General features: G+C 44.0%; 1 protein-coding gene across 1 annotated transcript in view; it reads right to left on the bottom strand.

Annotated features, from left to right (window-relative positions):
• PIK3C2G (phosphatidylinositol-4-phosphate 3-kinase catalytic subunit type 2 gamma) overlaps positions 1 to 17,224 on the bottom strand; it is a 2,201,800-nt gene that overhangs the window by 161,397 nt on the left and 2,023,179 nt on the right. The window contains exon 29 of the mRNA XM_078674033.1: positions 12,031 to 12,152. Coding sequence (XP_078530159.1) covers positions 12,031 to 12,152 — 122 coding nt within the window. The remainder of the gene's footprint in view (positions 1 to 12,030; positions 12,153 to 17,224) is intronic.

The raw sequence follows: 17,224 nt of genomic DNA, 5'->3' as shown, positions 1-17,224 counted from the left end.
AAAGAATATGATTGTAGAGAAAAGTACTCTTCAACATATTGCAAGTATGCTAGGGGTGTCACGATATTACTAAAAAAGGGCATCCCATGGCGGACCAATCATTTCGTTAGCGACTGTTGGACTTGGCTGTTTTAGGCAGGTTCCCCCTAAAATTTTTGCCTTTTCTCTGACATGTGTTGGTGGTTTTAGGCCTCTGGGCTCTTTAGCACTGTGGTCCAGCGCAAAGTGTGTGTGCTCTCTGTGTTACATTTGTAAGGTTGGCATGCCCTCCCATAGGAATGTATTTGGGATTCCCTGATCATTGCGTGTCAGTGGTATTTCCTGTTATGAGAGGAGCAGTGTGGTCAAGTCTGGTAGGTATGAAATTGTGTGAATAAATGCTGCGCAATGGTGGGATGTGCCTCCCTGGGCCCTGCATTGCCCCTTCATCTCTAAAGACCTTTTGCTGGGACCTTTTGTTTTTTTTTCATTCCCCAGGACTTTGCTGTATCTTGCGCCCTGTGAGCGCTGTTCTTTTAAATTTCCCTGGACTCAAAAGTCTAGTGCCTGGTGAGCATTTTATTTTTATCTGTCACAAAAAAGGAGCAAGAGGGCTCTGCAGCGCCGTGCTGCTTGAAGAGAGAGAGAGAGAGAGAGAGAGAGAGAGAGAGAGAGAGAGAGAGGGAATCCCCTGTGTTTCGTTAAACAGGGTGCCCTCCCCACGTGCGCATGCCGAGCGGGAGCCTATCCCTCTTTATGATCATAGATTGGGCGGGTGCCCACCCCGCTTGTGTGCTGGTTGTGGCGGGTGCCCACCCTGCCATTATCTAAAATTAAACCAGGAGCATATGCCGTATTTCCGCCGAAGGGATGCCGGCCGCAGCAGCGCGACCAAGAAGTCAGGCACATCTGTCAGGCCTGGGGGGGAGCCTGCAGCCAGAAATTGGAAGTACCAGGTCCCAGGAGTGGGCCCAGGTGAAGGCAGGGAAGTGCTGCCGTGGTCCAGCAGGGCTCCCATGTGCAAGGGAGAGCCCCGCATGTTGTAGACGCCAGGTGGGAACACAGCCCGCACTAGCGATCATCTCAGAAGAGCGGCACCAGACAGCCTGGCGAAGAAGGGCTTCCCTTTTGATGGTGCCTTGTTTGCGGGCCGCTTCAACGTCGGTGGGGAAAAGCAAATTAATTGCAGGAGCCCCAGAGCGGAGCTCCACTGCCCAGTATCGGTGTCCAGTCTCTGAGCGGCCCTGTCTGACAGAGGGCCGCAGGCAGCAGCACAAGTGCACATGAGTGGGGACGGAGGGTGAATTTTTGCCCATGCCCAGTCATGCACACTTGTGTTTTTTACTTGTTTGCGCTTGCCCATTAGGACCCCTTCAGACTCCTAATGGGCAGGCTGCGGGCGAAGAGTAACCTGTGCCCCAAGCCAATCCTGGAGTTGCTGTGTCAGTCAACATGACATTGGGCCGCCCATCCCCTTCAGACTCTGATGGGGTGGGCGGCCCGACGTCATGCTCTCCTGTCTTCTACTGAACTACTGGTCAGCACCAAAACACGCATCGAACATCGCAGACCTTGCCCTCAACATAATCATCCTCACAGAAACTTGGCTTAATGAGTCTTCCTCCCCTTGCCTAGATCTTCTTGTCCCACCCGACTACAACATCATTAGATTAGACAGAACACACAAGACAGGCGGAGGCTTAGCCTGCATACATCGGTCCAATATCTCCATCTCGAAATTTCATTTGGAACCTCTTAACTCCTGTGAATACTTGGGGATTTCAGTTAATCCCTCAAGTACCCACTCCCACAAACTACACATTCTTTACCATCCCCCAGGGTCAAATGCTGAATTCACTGAACAGCTTATGGAAATGATTACCTCAAACTTTTCCCCTCACTCCAAAGACATTTCCCTGGGTGACTTCAATCTACACTGGGACAACCCCCTGGACAAGCAGATAAACGCCCTTAAAACCTTCTTAGCAGACCATTCCCTGACCCAAGTTATCTCAATGCTGACTCACTCAAAGGGTGCCACTCTTGATTGGATCATATCTTATCAAAATCCTATTGACTCACTCTCGGTTATGCCATGTGACTGGTCAGATAACAACAAGGGTTTTGGCTTAAAGCACAGTAAGGCTGCGCCAAGATTAGAGTAAACAAAACTGGTTGCCAGTACTGTGCAACAATTTAAACTTTTCTCGAATGCATGAGCTAGCAATCGCTCATCCTAAAAGACCACTCTTTCAGTCACATATCTTGTGAAAATATATCAATTTTAATTTTTTACTATTCAAAAGACATGACTTATTTTATCTTTTTGTATTTTTCATTTGTTTTTTATCGATCTACATTGAGTTAAGTGAACATTTAAGGAATATAGTACAATGGAGGAGGGTAACTCAGAAACTTGTCTCTGGGGGAACGATCCCACAAGGACATAAGACGTTGTGATAGACAACATGAATTGACATTAGACACTAGACACACATGAATTGGTGGTATGGGGGAATTTGAAAGTGAAATTGGTTGACTGGTCAGACCACCACATTATCACCTTCCAAATTCCATCCGCCTCCAAGAAAATCTTCCCACAACAATGCAAGCATAAACATTGAATAAGAGACACAAAAAACATCGATTGGAACAGCCTAGCCTCTCACTGTGAGAAGGTTCTTACACCCCCTAACAACGGATTAGACGTCAATGACCTCACAGCTCACTACAACTCCATAATGACCGAAGTCTTTGAGCAAGCCGCTCCACCAAAACTCAAAAGTATTCGGGAAAAAGACAATAACCCATGGTTCAGCGAAGCCTTAAATGAAGAGAGACATAAACTCAGATCAGCGGAAAGGAAATGGAGGCAACATTCCTCCATTAATCATCTCAAACTTCTCCGTAAATCGAGAAACTACTACAATAAAAGTATCGTACAATCAAAAAAATACTTTTTCAGATCAGAACTAGACAAGGCCAAAAATAGACCAAAGAAACACTTTGAAATGCTGAAACAACAATCTAACAAATTAGCTAAATCTTCGTTCCTAACATCGAAATCTCAGATGAGCAGTGTAGAATTTTCTCTGCTAAAACTAACTCTCTGCAACTCGAACTTAGTGCTGTAGCACTCAACTCAGCCACCCCTAAGGGCAATCAAGTCAATATGCCTTCTATGCTTGAGCTACCACGGCCCAAAAATAACTCTCTCTGGGCCACTTTTAAACTCTACGATCTCAATGAAATTACCAATAATATTGCAACAACCAAACAAACACTTCAGCAATCCTGTCCCCTCGAAATGTTTACCCCACCTCTTCCATATCATCTCTCCTCTTTGGACCAATATCATTAATGCCTGACTAGCACAAGGTCACATTCCAGATTGCTTAAAAACAGGGCAAGTCACCCCTATCCTTAAAAAAACTACTGCAGATAACTCCGACCCCAACAACTTCCGACCAATAACCAATATTCCCATGCTAGCCAAGGTCTTGGAAAAATGTGTTCAGCAGCAACTAAACCAACACATTTCGAACTTCAATCTACTAAATACTCACCAATTGGGTTTCAGACCCAGCATAGCACAGAAACAGCCATTCTACATATAGTGGATGAAGCCCTGCAAGCCCTTGACCACAACAAAACCTGCCTGCTAGTTTTACTCGACCTCTCCTCAGCCTTCGATGCGGTCAACCACGACAAACTACTAAGTAGACTAGAATACAGGATGGGTTTCTCTGGTAAAGTCCTGCAGTAGTTCAAATCCTTCCTGGAAAACAGAACACAATCCTACTTGATCAACAACAATCTCTCAGCTTCCTCCCCTAACCTACTGGGAGTACCTCAAGGCTCCACACTATCTCCCATGCTATTCAACCTATACGTCGAATCACTCACCGAGCTATTACAGCTGGAAAACATATCCTTCCACATATACGCGGATGACACCCAACTGTATATCAAGATCTCCTCTATCGTAGATATAAGGTCCAATGAACACAGCCCTTGAAAAGACAGTCCAATGGCTATCGACCAACTTCCTCAAGCTAAACTTGCAAAAAACAGAGTTTCTCCTAATCTCCCCCCCTAAGAACGCCACTGAGACAAAGGAATGGATCAAAACTATTACGGCGTTGAACTGCACGCCAACAGTAGTGAACTCCACCCTATCACTAGGAGTCACTCTAGACAAGAACCTGGACATGCAAAACCATGTCAACTTATTGGCCAAAAATGCCCGCTTCCATTTCAGCTATCTCAGAAAAATGAAACCATTTCTGGAGAACGTGGACCTCAAAGCTGCAGTCCAGTCCTTAGTTATTTCTAGACTTGAGTACGGATGTACCACCCTCGCGGGGCTTCCAAACTCTCAACCGCCCCTCTAAAAGCCTGTCTCAAAGCTGCAGCAAGAATCATAACAGGGTCCAGAAAGTTTGACCACATATCGCCACACCTGAAAGCACTCAACTGGCTACCCTACGAAGCTCGAATCCACCTAAAAATGGCTTGCATCACACACAAGGCGCTGCACCACAACACCCCTCAGTAACTAGCCCAAAAACTCAGCCTATCTGGAGGAAACAGACATTCTAGGAGCAGTAATAATCTACTTCTGAAACCTTCACGTTTCAAAGTCTAAAATCTCCAACAGAGCATTCTCAGGGGCAGTCCCAAGAATTTGGAACTCCCTTCCACCACACATCAGAAAAATCTCCTCTATCCCTCTCTTCAAAAAGGAAACAAAATCATTCCTGATGAGCAAATTCCTACCTTAAATCAATACAACCACGTCACAAGATTGGCAATCCCCAAGCTACCTTTATGCTCTAGTCCGCTTAATTAAGACCTTCTTGAACTTAATTGGTTCTTTTTTTTTTGGGGGTTCTGAACACTCTTTTCATTGTTGATGACCCACACAAACTTGATTGGTCTTTTTACTGTTTTTCAGAATAATTTTTCTCAATGTTGGTACTCCTTGTTACTTATATGCAATGTTTCCCCTTTGAATGTTTCTCATTACGCCCTATGTAAAGCGCTCTGATACCCTAGCTTGGGTCTGGTCTGCGCTCTATAAAACTTAAATAAGTAAACGGATTCAGTTTACTTAAGTTAAGAAATGCCGAGGGAGCTGTGGGCGGGGGGGCTACGCCCCAACGCCCCAACGCCCCAATGGACGCACCGCACTTGTAAGCCAGCTAAGCAATGCAACTCCTATCACCTGTTATCATTAATAAATATTGATATTGCGTACTGACTGCTACCCCTATTATCACTGATCATGCACCTGGACCAGTCCGGCTTTATTTGGGACGTTCAACATCATACAACCTCCATACATTCTTTTCAGTAGTGCACCACTTGCACACACAGGTATCTGCCGCGCTATTGGATGCCACCTAAAGTGTTCGATTCACTTGAATGGGCATATCTATTTTCATTGCTTCAGTAACTGGGCCTTAGTCATCAGTTCATCAAATCCAACTCCTATACCATTTTCCGGCATCCCGGGTGCGACTCAATGTCTCCAAACCATTTCCAGTCATGCAGGTCACTAGGTAAGGATGCCCGCTTTTGTTACTTTTATTCGCCATCGCCATGGAGCCCCTAGCTGCTAGGCTGCAACAATATCACACGGAGAAGGGTGTAGGATTTACACCCAGGGGATTAGTTATATCCTTATATGCAGGCGACATCACCATATATTCGCATGAACCCCAGACTAATCTGGTCCCAATGACAGGCAAAGTGGTGTGATTTGGAGGATACTCAGTTATCCAAATGAACTGACCCAAGTAAGTCCTTTTTACAAAAACTTACGCCACCCTGCAATTTCCCACAGAATAACCTTTAAAATGAGCAACGGGCCCAACTAAATACCTCTCGAATACGGCTACGCAGGGACCCATTAGAAGTGTGGCAAGCCAACTATGGCTGCCAATCGACTGGTTAGAAGACCGGGTTCCGGTATGGCACCAACTTCCGTTAACGATAGCAGGCCACATCGCAATAGCAAAAATGATTATACTCCTTAAATTCTTCTACCTATTCGTGAAATATCCCAATCCCACTCACCACAAGCTTTTTCAAACGCTTAGGGTTCAATTTGATATCGTTAGTGTGGGTGAGCAAACAACCTTGGGCTTCCTATGAATTGCTTACATTACAAACAATCACAAGGGGGCTTAGGAACACCGGATATGCAGATTTATGCTTCACTTGCGCAGGCCCAAATCTTATGTTACTGGCTCCATCCCACACCATTCCAACCACACTTGTCCATTGAGTGGCCCCCTTTGGCCGCTCACAACAGCACGGTTCCTCCCCCATAAGACTCACAGAGCTGAAATTGACACTGTGGGATGCTTGCGCTAGTTATGGGTCACACTCAGAAAGCAGGCCTGTAACCCTATAACATATGCCCCCTCAAACCCTGCAGCTAACAAACCCTTACTCCCCCACACTACATACAAGGTGCAATCATCGTGCACCTAAAATGGGATTAAATACCTTTGCAGATATATACTCCGAAGGCCACTTCCTCCCCCCTTCAGCAGCCACAGCTACCTCGGGCCCGAACCCGCTCAAAACTTTACAATACTTCCAACTGTGAGCGGCATGCAGTGCACTTCATAGCACCTTTCCTGCCCTACTGGCGACCCTCACTGCTTTGCAATACATGTATACTAACCCATCACAACGTAAGTTGATAACCCATATCTACATGCATATGCAACACGCTCATCCAATCCATCTACCGAAGGCCCGCAAGGCCTGGAACTCTGATCTAGACCCTAACTGTCTGATTCTCAATGGGTGTTTTTCTGCGGCTAATTAGAAAAACTATCACCTAATTAATGGCTGCGCTTTAAACATTTCAAATACATACAATGGATATACCGCACGCCAACACAGCTCTCCAAGATGAGGCTGTAATCTGATTCGCACTGCCTGCACTGCCATGAACCACAGGCCACTTTTATACATCAAGCGTGGAACTGCCCCAAAGTTGATGCTTACTGGTGCAAGCCCTACAATACACAGCAAGACATTATAGGCATGGCAATACCCCTCAGTACGCTGTTTGGCTTGCTTGGATACGTGAAAGAGATACCTAAAGCATACTGCAGACTTGCCGCTATGTTATTTGTTTTGGCCAAGTGAAAGGTCTCAATACACCGGGGAAGGAAACAGGCCTCAACAATCCAGTCCTGGTTAAAAGATGTGTCCTTCTATTGCGAACAACTGTTCACATTCTGGGAACTCCTGCCATTGCATTCCCACCCAAAAGACATCTGGGAACCCTTCAATGCTTATCTCCAGAGCTTAGTTCCCTTTTTTTCTGCTTTTAGAGAATCAACCTTGTTATCATTGGGACATTTACCAGTGAATCAGTGGGAAAATAACAGGACAGAATATAAGTTGAGTTTAGTTGGCAGCAATGAAGTCCTGACAGTTTGTTGAAAATGGTGGGTTATGCAGGGGTATTGCATCTCTTCAACAACACTGGAGAAAATGTAGATGAAGCCAATATTATGATTATAGATGTGCACTGTCCCATAGGTTAGTTGGAAAATATGGTGGTATACAAGGGAGATTCAACTTTGACTCCTACCCCTCTCCCAAATTGCTTCCAAATTTCTTCAAATCTGTGTCCTGATCAGGATTTGATAGTAAAGGTAAATAAAAGTATGGCAAGAAGGGCAGTTTCTTCTACTAAGAGTAATCGATGGAGAATAATGGGGAGAGTGAGTAATTTAAAAAATGTATTTGTATGGACTGTATATAAACTCAAACAATCAAACATCATCACATACTCAGGGTTCATTATAAGAAGGCAAGAGAGTGATTCGGCAGGCAAGTCAAGCATGTAATTGATGGGTAAGGATCACCCTATACATCCATATAGTGGACTCTTTGGAGTATATCTCCATAATTATCCCTCCCTGCGAGTCCCTTCCCTTCCTCTTTGTGTACTTAGAGCCCTAGTTTATTTCAATTCATCCCTCTGTATTTATGCCACTGGGCCAAACCTTGTTAAATTTCTGTGGTCATCCTCTTGCTTTGTGTATTGATTTTTTGACTTGCATACACAAGTCCACATTTTGGATCTACGTATTCCCATTGAGTAGAGATTCATTGCCTCATAATTGGACTATATTTTATTTAACCACCATCCGAGTGGTACTGCAAAAGAAGAGGTCATATTAGGATGGGGTCTGTTTCCTCTATAACCCCAGAAGCACCACCTGGGGTTTGATCTCTGTATCAGTCTTCAATTCCTTTAGAAAAGACACCTGCTGTTTTCCCTCCTAGAAATGCCTTACTCGTGGGCATTCCCACAGTGTACGCCTCATAGAGTTCTCCTATGCACAATTCTGCAGACATCTGTCTTTAGTAGTTCATTAAATCTTTTATAGTCTTGTTCTTGTGAAATATGCTCTATGCAGGATTTTAAGCTGTACCAAATAAAAACCTGCCCTAATAACTCCTTCCCATGGGTATTTACATGCCTCCAATCAGTCGTCACCAGCCAAAACCCCCGAATGCTCTTTCCACCATTCCTTGAGGTCTGTCAGCGGTTCCCTGCTCTTGTTTATTAGTGTTTTATATATTGAGAGATAGCAGGTTGACTGTGCCACCAGGATTCTATACTCCAGTGGGGACTCAACCCCTGCTTAGTCAAGATGGGTTTGGTGGTAGGATAAGGAATTTTTACGTTGGTTGTATTGCAATTGTTGTTCACTGTAGAGTTCAAAGCGTGTCTGAAGAACTGCAAAGGACATCAGACCCGGTGGACCCCAGATGTCTCTGATCCCAACATATCCGGTTTCTGAAATCCCGATAGCTTTAACATTTCTCCCAGAATATGAGAGTCTCAAAGGTGCATTTTGAATGTCAACCACCAGACTAGGGGTTAAGTGGCCTTCTTCCATATCTTATTGCCTCTGTTTTACTTGTCCGCACAATACAGGTCCCTGCAATACCCCCTATCTGCCATAGCTTTCATGTCTGCTTTCAGGGATGACCCTTGTTCATTAGCAAATAACTACTTGTTATGTGCAATTGGGATGCCAGTATTACATCTTCGGATCGGACAGACCAATACACTGTTCATCTAGACCTGTAGTCAGGGTTTGCAGCGCTAAGTGAGGGGAAACTCCATTCCAGAGTAATAAGAGTGTGAAACAATCAACATTCTGGAAGACGCTATCTGGGACCTCATAGGGCGTATTTTGTAGTACACATAGGAATTTGGGCAACAAAACATTTTAAAGAGGGATGCCCATCCCATAAGTTACAATGGGGGTTTATCCCAGTTCAACACCAGCTTTATACTCATCTAGAACTTGATCAGGTTGACCTGAATCCCTACGTAGTGCGGAGTGTTACTCCAATCTCCTAAAGATTCTCAGGGTGTGAGTGGAAAGGCCATCAATTTATGGCAGTTTATACACACCTCGGTATAACTTTAAAAAATCTTTATAATTTCCAATATTCTGGGAGTGGACCATTCTCCCAGAAGTGGATTGAGCCGATGCCCAGCATGTCCCTTCCTGCACATCCGATCGCTGATCCCTCAAAGTCACTGAATTGTGAGGGTGCAAGTAAGTCATTGTAAGGATTTTTCCTGGGAAGTGCTGTCTCTAGCAAGAGGTTCTCACTTAGGTGTCATGCTACAACCAGGAATGGGTGATGTTTGGTGGTACATGGAGGGAGAGAGCTAGGGAGCAGGTGAGTGGTGTCTCTGGTCAGATTTCAGAAGGCTGAGAGTTTTGAAAGCAGTAACAGAGTAGGTGTATGAAGATTAAAATGGGGTTGGGTGGATTCAAGAGGTATGAAGGACAGGATGAGGCAGAATGGTTCCCTCAAAATGACAAAATATAGAGCTTTAGGGCGGTGTTTTCCCTTTTCAGATTCAACATTACTGTATTATTGCATGAGTAGGCGGAGGGGGAATGTAGGAGGGGGATCTGCGGTGGAAATATTCAAATGCAGTTTGTTAGTAAGTGGAATATGGGGCAGTGTGTGTTTGCTGGTTAGAAAAAAATTACCGAAGCAAAGAGGATGTCCTACGTGTCAGGTGATGATGAGTGGGGTTAGAAACTAGAGTTGAAAGGCGGGCCAGTCAAGAGAGGATAGAGTAGGAAAGGGTGTAAAACGGAGTGAGAATATTAAGGTGAGAGATGAGTAGAAAGGAATGAGATGGAGCTTGGCTGAGTATGCAAAAAGGAAAAGGAGTTAGGTTAGTGTTCTGTAGAGAAGTTAGAGGAAGATGTGTTAGTGAATGCTTGGGAGGGGGAATGATTGGGAGAGCAATGAATCTCAGTGAAGAGTAAGGGCATCACATAACCTTGAGAGGGGTTTAGATGCGTCTGTTTGCTAAGTGACATTATGGATTGAGATGGCACAACTTATCTGAATTACTTCACTTAAGAATATATGTCATGAAGAACCCAGAAGCAACATAAGTGTGACCCTATTGAAGATACAGCTTCCGAATACCCCATGGAATCCACTGAGAAGGGTTGCAAATGCAATTCTCCAGAAGTAACAACTTCTTCAAACCACTCATGTTAAGAATCTGTATGGACACCCAAAGTGTTGGTTGTTTGTGTAAATGGAAGATACCGGTTTCCAAAGAATCAAACAATAGAGTTCTAAGGTGTACAACCAAAAGACCTTAGGTGCAACCCTGAAGACAACATGGATTCTATGAACCACCAATTCTTCAGAATTTATAGAATGAACCCAGAAAGGTTGGAGATGCAACCCAACAAAGTAGAGCTCCATAAGTCAAGAGAAACTGAGTGTTTCAGGGAGCCTCGTGAACAGTTGTGGAGCCACCCTAAGATACATGCCACTTCCAAAAAATCCCAAGAATAAGGATTATATCGGATCCACTCAAGAGTGTTCGAGGTACACTGCAATAGAAGGCATCACTTCCCAAACCACCAGGAACTGAGTGTGTGGTCCAGCCTCAAGGACAATGGTACAATTCTATGTAAGTAACAGCTTTAGAAGAAGCAGCTTCCAAAGGCCATTAACATTTATGAGTGCCTGGGATCTTGCTAGATGTGTTGGAGGTGCGACCTGGTAGAGGATGGAGCTTGCTGAATGATCAGGAGCATTTACAAAAAGCACAAATTCAACCTGGTTTGATTTTTGAAATCCCAAATATAGTCTGCCAGTCACTTCCAACAATGGTGAAGGGGTGGGGGCCCGAAGTCGGACACTGGGCTGCATGACTTGGAGGGACACGAAGATGTAGACATAAGCACAGATCATCTGTAGGATAAAGCATGATATCCTGTAAAAACACAGGCCAAGACTGATGGATATAACATGTGTATTTGTAAAGCGCATGTTCACCCCTAACAGGGTATCTTGGTGCTGAATAACAGATGTTAATTGTTACACAACTCAATGGTACTCATTTTATCAACCTCAGATGAACGAAAGGCTGAATGGACCTCCTATGGATTGAACCTGTGACCCTGAGGTCAAACACAGGCCCCTGAAGCGGATACATTAGTCCACTGAGCCACCAGACCTGGATATATATTCCCTAAGTGAAATAGTGCACTCAGAATGTCTTTCTCCATCATTATCGGCACCAAAATCTGATGGCCATGACTAACAAGGAAAGAAATGCAGGGTCAGGACAGAGTGAGGGCAGGCAGAGGTGGTATGGAGGGTCTTGTGGCCCTCATTAAGGCAGGTGTTACAGCGACATGGGAAGTGAACATCCAGATGCTAGGGATAGAGTTCTCTCTTCTTTACAGAATCTTCAAAGTAATGTTGCAGGTTCATTCCTTTTTTGTTGTAATAATATTGCAGATGCAAATGGGCTTAATCGCCTATATGGTAGGCTACGTTACAGAAAGTGATTTAAAAAACTAAAACAAAAATAGTACATTTTTAATTATACTTTGCCATGAGTTTCAATTTACTAATTTTCAGCAATATATTTTGCCAAATATAAGACGCTTGAAATCCTACTGTAAACAAAAAAATACAGTCAAAGAGAAGAACGTAACTTACACTGGAAGAAGTAGTCCTGGAAATTGATACTGCAACTGGCCATGTAGCTCTAGGAACTGGGTGAATGTCTTTTCTGTTAGGGAAACTGTCCCATTGCTTCTTAAAACCTGCACTAAATAAAGCTAAAGAAAGATAACAGAAAGAAGTGATAATATAAATTTACATAAACCTACTAAGATCATAATTTAAAGCAAACATTGTAAACACAAAAAGTGGTGCATTCATAGATTCAAGAGTTACTTTTTTAGTTTGTAAACATTGGCTTATCTATGCTTCTATACATTATTTCGGTTATCTAAACGAGTCTACCATATTCAAAGTACTTACAATGTCAATGCTTATTTTACATTATTTTAGGAAGCACAGAACGACATTGCATGCAAAATTCAACATATGGTCACTATTGTATTAGAAATGTTTGTACCTTAACAGCGTTGAGCCACTCATGAGGGCACAGGTGTCCTGTCCATACCACAAGAATATGGGTATGGACAGGATACAAGAGAACTGTTCAATATGGTTGGTGTATTGCAACTGTGCTATTGACTTTCTAATCCCTCCACAAGCCTCGCAGATGTGTTTCTGTTTCTTCTACAATATTCCAGCTGCCTGCTCTTCCTGATCTGTTTATATTCTTAGAGGTTAAGATCCAGTGTCATAGAAAGTATCCTTAGCAAACAACATATAAAGGACATGTAATCGTAAATATTTTTTTTTTTCATTATACCATAGCACAGTTGTGTTGAGCAATTACATTTAATAAATAAGTGTGAGAAAATGAGTTACTGGTGGAGGTGGGGTGACACCCTACTCAAGCATAAACCTCAATTCTTGTCAGGGCGAAACACAAGCAAACCACAAATTAACCTGTGCTTAACTCCCTGGTATCTTGGCACAAATGCAATCAGACTTACCTTAGAGGTAATGTCTAAAGCACTTATGCAGCATTTCAAACGGTAATACAGTGAAAACACAACACAAGAAAAATCCCCCACCATCCAGAAAAATAGAGCAGAATTTATTAAACTATTTTGCTCCAAATTGACAAAACTCTAATCTGTAGAATTGGAGATATGCAATTTTAAAGATTTTGGTAAGAATAATGCCTACAAGTGCAAAGTGTCAACTGAGGTTATCTGAAAATACTGGACTGTAACAAAGTCACAAGTTCAGGCTGACTGCAATGGAGCCTAGGCCAGATACAGGGACCTAGTTAGACCTGCGACGTTAAATTCTGGTAGCGGAGCATTGTGAGATCTCGAGTTGAGAATTTTACATGCAGTGGCGGTCCCAATGAGCTGCGGGTTGCGATGTGTGGTCCTGAGTTGAGGATATGTCACGCAGTGGCGGTTCTGAGAAGCAGTGGGGCTGTGATGCAAGGCCATGTGTTGAGGATGTGTTGTGCAGCTGCGTTTCCTGGGGAGCTGCGGGCTAACGATGGAAGGCCCTGCGTCAAGGAAGTGTCGCAAACCAGGGTTTCAAAAGAGCTGCTGGGTCCAGCGTTGGGATGAGTTTAAGCATGGGCGGATCTAGCGGATCTCGCGTACGCGAATTTGCGAATTTACGGATTCGCAATCTGCAAAAATACGCGAACTCTCGTGGATTTGCGGATTTTTACGGTTTTTGTGTTGGCGAGCGTTCGCGAGGATTTGTGGACCATTTCGCAATTGCGAACTTACTTTTCGGCTCGTAACGGCCGCGACTATGTTGTTTCTACGTCTGGTTTATCATCACAGGTTCACAGCACCCTCTGTTTCACCACTGCCACCCTCTGGTACACCCATGCCACCCTCTGGTACATCCTCACTGCCACCCATTAGGTTTGTTTATCACTGTAGATTATGGGGGTGAAAAAAAGCAAGCACACCTGCCCTGCTTCAACTGCCATGAATTAATTTGGGGTTGATTAATGTGTCAGTGATTTTGAAACTTCCAGTCTGGCTGGCACCTGCTTCCTTATCTGTAATTTGCTTTCTGTTGCAGTGAAAGCAAGCACACCTGCCCTTCTTCAACTGCCATGAATTAATTTGGGGGTGATTAATGTGTCAGTAATTTTGAAACTTCCAGTCTGGCTGGCACCTGCTTCCTTCCTTATCTGTAATTTGCTTTCTGTTGCAGTGCAATTTTTTTTCACAGGACCTTTATGGTCTACTTGTAGCTATTCTATGAGCCTGCTGTTTGGGTCATAGCAGGGTCATAGAATAGTTGCAAATAGGCAACTGATCTCTGGAGGGGCCCCTCAGGAAGCACTAGAGTGAATGGTTACTAATGTTAAGTTTGCACTTTTGCACCTGGTGATTGCTTTCAGTTTAGCAAAAATCGTTTTTCTGCAATTTTGCGCGATTTGCGGGGCGCGAATCCGTGCGAGATCGATTTCAGAAGCCGCGAATGCGTGCAAATACACAATTTTTTTTTCCGGCGTGTATGTTCGCGTGATTTTTTGCGTGTTCGCAAGGCGTTTGTATTGATACGTTTGCGAACTTACCCACGCGGTCGTACACGGGCGCGGCCATCTTGTTTGCGTGACGTAATTCCGTTTCCGGCCGCTATGTGTAATCTCGCAAAGTGTGCTGCTCGCTAGTACAATTTCGCGCGTGATCGCGAGGAAAATCTCGCGCGAACTTACCCACGCGGTCGTGAATGGGCGCGGCCAAGCCGCGATTACGTATTCGCAGGCGCCAAACTCCCGCGGGATCCCGCAGCAAGATCCAAAATGGCGCAGCACTCGCTAAATATGATCGAGAAAAACAACTCGGCAAACGCTAAATGACGGAAAGTGAACGCCGTGCACCACGCCGCGCGCCGCAATATTGTATCACCAAGCAAAAAATCCGCCGCGAGCAAATTCTCGGATTTTCGACAAATTCGCGAGCGTTCGCGGATTGCGAATTTGTCGAAAATCCGAAAAATCTGCGAGCGGAACGGATTTTACGCCCATGCTTAGATGAGTTGCCCAGCAGCAGTTCTGATGCGGAGCTGCGGGAGATGAGTTGCATTGCATCAGTTCTGCCCAAAAGACCACAGCTGGGCTGGCAAAGCACCTTCAGGCCCACTTCCAAGGGTCCAGGAGTGGGATGGCTCCACTTGGAAGTCCAGGTGCAGGATTCAAAGTGGTTGGGGCCTTTCCTGTCCCTAAAGCACCGATCAGTAGGCCAGCCAACTAAGCCTTAGAGTCACTCTGATGGTCCTGAGTTCATGGTGCAGGTCCAGTCCTTCTCAGTCAGAAAGCACGGCAGCAGAGTAGCAGTGCTTCTTGCACCAGAGCGGCACAGCAACCTGTCTTGTGATTCTCCCACACTTCCAGATTTGTACTGAAACGTCGAGTCTAAAGGTCCAACTATTTATACCTGGGGCCCACTTTGAAGTGAGAGAAAGTTCTAGAGTCCTTCCCACAGAGATGTTTAGAATATTCTGCCACCATGCCTTAGCCCCAGCTTGTCTGGGGTCACAAAAGACTAGTAGGAAGCTCTTTGTGAGTGTGATGAGGCAGAGGCTTTGTGATATGCAAGTGTGGTGGATGGCAGCTCGGCCCCTCCAATCAGGTCGGAGAATGCCCAGCCTGACAACACCTCTCCCCCCTTTGTCTCATGGTCTTGGAGCAATACACAAGGACGAACTGCCAGATACATCTAGTTATGTGACCCAGATTACAGGCTGCAGGAACCAGATGATTGGGACAAGATAATGGCAACTTTATAAAAGAAGCATTTCCAGAATTATGACACAAAATCCAACGGTACTGTTAAAGAGTGTAAATGGAAATTCTTTAGAGACCAATCTCGACATTCTGACTGGCTCCAAATTTATAGTTATCACTTATTAAACGCAATAAGGTAACCCATATTATCCTGTGGGAAAGGCAGACCCTTCAGTGATAAAAAAACAAATCTAAGAGTTTTCACTATCATGTCATGTAAAGGTTGACTGTACATGTCCAGCTTTTAAACACACTGCACCCTGCTCGGTTGACAGTTTAGGGCCTACACTAGGGGTAACTTATATATATTAAAAAGGAGGATTTAGGTCTAGCAAAAGGTTTATTTTGCCAGGTCTAAATTTTACTTCAACGGCATGTCTGAATCATCTTTAAAAAGGCTTCTTACACGGTGGTACAATAAGTGCTGCAGGTTCACAAATAGCATTTAATTTACAGGCCCTAGGAACAGAGAGCGCACAACCAGCTAAGCACTGGTTAGCAGTGATAAAGTCGGAAGAGTGCTAAGGCCAACAAAAATGAATTCAGCAAAAACAGGAGGAGTAAGGCAACACGCTTGTGTGAAGACCACCCTAAAGCTGACAGGTCAAACAATCGGTCACTTTTCTCTTGTTTTACGCAGAATTCATTTATTTACCTGAAGATTTTATCCATGCAGGCCCAAAAAGTCCTGGTGATCTGAGAAGTGATTTAGAGCTCTGTTTTAGGAGTGGGTGGCCTGTTTGCCAGTAATCTATCTTAATTAACCGACACAGTTTTTATGGTTTTTGTATTGGTACTACATATATGAATTTTTGTAGCCATATACCAATTGTCTTTGATTAAAATATTAGATCAGAAAATGGAATTGGTTGCTTAAGTCTTTTCTCTGCCCTGAATTCTGTCACCCTGAGGCGAATTAAAAGATAGGACAGGTAAATTATGCCCACTTGATTGATCTTTTTTTAGATGTCCAAATTAGTAAAAAAAATATGCATGGCACAGAAATATGATATAATAAATATGGTAGCCTCACCATTAGTATTAATTAAATGTAATGCATTATGTAATTGAAACAGGTCATATTTAGACTGTCTGCATCTCCACCTAGAGTGTCTAGTGCATTTCTCAGTATCTTTGTTAAAATAAATCACTAGGAGCACTCTGTATAAACTTGATGCCAAACCTCACGGCTTCTGGATACTGGTGATTTGGAAATATCTACTGGGTCAGAGCCCAGTCAGTTCCGAAGCCAATGCACTAAATGTCAGTATTGACATACTGTGTCTGGGAGTCCTCAACATGGTGAAGAGTTTTATAAACTGGTTGTCTCTCAAGTCCTCAGGTCATTTAGTGTCAGCTCACCTCCATCTTTCCAATCTTTCATACATACTGTGGTTCCTCCAATGAGGATCCCCGAGTTATGCCTTAGAGGTGACGAATGGTGTAACTATGAATTCAATCGTTTTCTTATGTTCAATTTTCCATGCCTCCCTCATC

This window comes from Lissotriton helveticus, chromosome 1_1 (genome assembly GCF_964261635.1).
Source record: "Lissotriton helveticus chromosome 1_1, aLisHel1.1, whole genome shotgun sequence".
Lineage (NCBI taxonomy): Eukaryota > Metazoa > Chordata > Amphibia > Caudata > Salamandridae > Lissotriton > Lissotriton helveticus.
The sequence above is the reverse complement of the archived record's forward strand: the minus strand, read 5'-3'. Positions and strand labels throughout refer to the sequence as shown.